General features: G+C 57.8%; 1 protein-coding gene across 1 annotated transcript in view; it reads left to right on the top strand.

Moving 5' to 3' along the window:
• Window positions 1-246: 246 nt before the first annotated feature.
• JOSD2 (Josephin domain containing 2) overlaps window positions 247-1,631 on the top strand; it is a gene marked incomplete at its 5' end in the record, with an annotated part of 2,231 nt that continues 846 nt past the window's right edge. Inside the window, 2 exons of the mRNA XM_010002820.1 lie at window positions 247-372; window positions 782-976. Coding sequence (XP_010001122.1) covers window positions 247-372; window positions 782-976 — 321 coding nt within the window. The remainder of the gene's footprint in view (window positions 373-781; window positions 977-1,631) is intronic.

Below are 1,631 nucleotides of genomic sequence, written 5' to 3'. Positions count from 1 at the left end.
TTGGACACCTCTAGGGTTGGAGGAACCACCTCCAGGGATGGAGAAACCACCTCCAAGACCACCTAGTGAATCACCCACTTGACCTTGAAGCCCCTTTTCCATCCCACCCCACAATCTGAAGCCCCCAAACCTTCTCTCCTCCCCCTTCTCTCCCAACATCCTCCCTCCTTCTTCTCCTCTGGTTCCTCCACCTTCTCCCACCTCTCATGGTTTCTCCACCTTCTTCCCACCCATGTCCCACCACAGGTTGGCCCCCCACACCCACCCCAACCCCCACCGCAGCCTCCTGGGCACCGGCAACTACGACGTCAACGTCATCATGGCCGCCCTGCAGGGCTTGGGGCTGGTGGCCCTTTGGTGGGACAAACGTCGGTGAGACCCTCACCCAACCCCCTCCCCCCTTCCTTGGATAGAGTTGGGTTGATTGAGTTGGGTAAGTTGGGTTGAGTTGGGTTGGGTTGAGTTGGGTTGGGTTGGGTTGAGTTCAGTTGAGTTGGGTTGGGTTGGGTTGAGTTCAGTTGAGTTGGGTTGGGTTGGGTTGAGTTCAGTTGAGTTGGGTTGGGTTGGGTTGAGTTCAGTTGAGTTGGGTTGGGTTGGGTTGAGTTCAGTTGAGTTGGGTTGGGTTGGGTTGAGTTCAGTTGAGTTGGGTTGGGTTGGGTTGAGTTCAGTTGAGTTGGGTTGGGTTGAGTTCAGTTGAGTTGGCTTGGGTTGGGTTGAGTTGCCCCCCCCCCTTCCTTGGGGGTTCTCCAACCCCCAGTCTCACCCCGTGTCCCCTCCCCAGGTCTCTGGAGCAGGTGGTGTTGGGGCAGGTCTTGGGGTTCATCCTGAACGTCCCCTCAGGGGTGACCTTGGGGACCTTCACGTTGCCCCTTCGGCGTCAGCACTGGGTGGCCGTGAGGGAACTCCAGGGGACCTTCTACAACCTGGACTCCAAGCTCCGGGAGCCCGTGGCCATCGGGGGGGAGGCAGAGCTCAGGTGGGTGGACCTTGGAGGTGACCTCAAGGTTGGGGGCCCTTCCAAACCTGCTGGGGTTCCAGGGATGGGTCATTCAGGACGTTCCATCCCTGGAGGTGTCCAAGGTTGGGTGGGGTTGGGTGGGAGGTGGTGGGACTGGATGGGCTTGAGCTCATGGGATGGTTTGGGTTGGAAAAGACCTCCAAGAGCACCTGGATGATCCACTAGATGATCCTCAATTGAGGTGGTTCCTCCAACCCTGGAGGTGTCCAAGGGCAGGTTGGAGCCACCTGGGCTGGTGGGAGGTGTGAGGACTGGATGGGCCTTAGGTCTTGGGATGGTTTGGGTGGGAAAAGACCTCCAAGAGCACCTGGATGATCCACTGGTCGTGGTTGGTTGGGTTGGGTTGTGGTTGGTTGGGTCAGGTCATGATTGGTTGGGTCAGGTGATGGTTGATTGGGTCGGGTCATGGTTGGTTGGCTTGTGGTTGGTTGGGTTGAGTCATGGTTGGTTGGGTTGGGCCATGGTTGGTTGGGTTGGGTTGTGGTTGGTTGGGTCAGGTCATGATTGGTTGGGTCAGGTGATGGTTGATTGGGTCGGGTCATGGTTGGTTGGCTTGTGGTTGGTTGGGTTGAGTCATGGTTGGTTGGGTTGGGCCATGGTTGGTTGGGTTGGG

This window comes from Chaetura pelagica, unplaced genomic scaffold (assembly GCF_000747805.2).
Source record: "Chaetura pelagica isolate M959 unplaced genomic scaffold, ChaPel_1.0 scaffold2348, whole genome shotgun sequence".
In the NCBI taxonomy this organism is placed as follows: Eukaryota; Metazoa; Chordata; class Aves; order Apodiformes; family Apodidae; genus Chaetura; species Chaetura pelagica.
The sequence above is the reverse complement of the archived record's forward strand: the minus strand, read 5'-3'. Positions and strand labels throughout refer to the sequence as shown.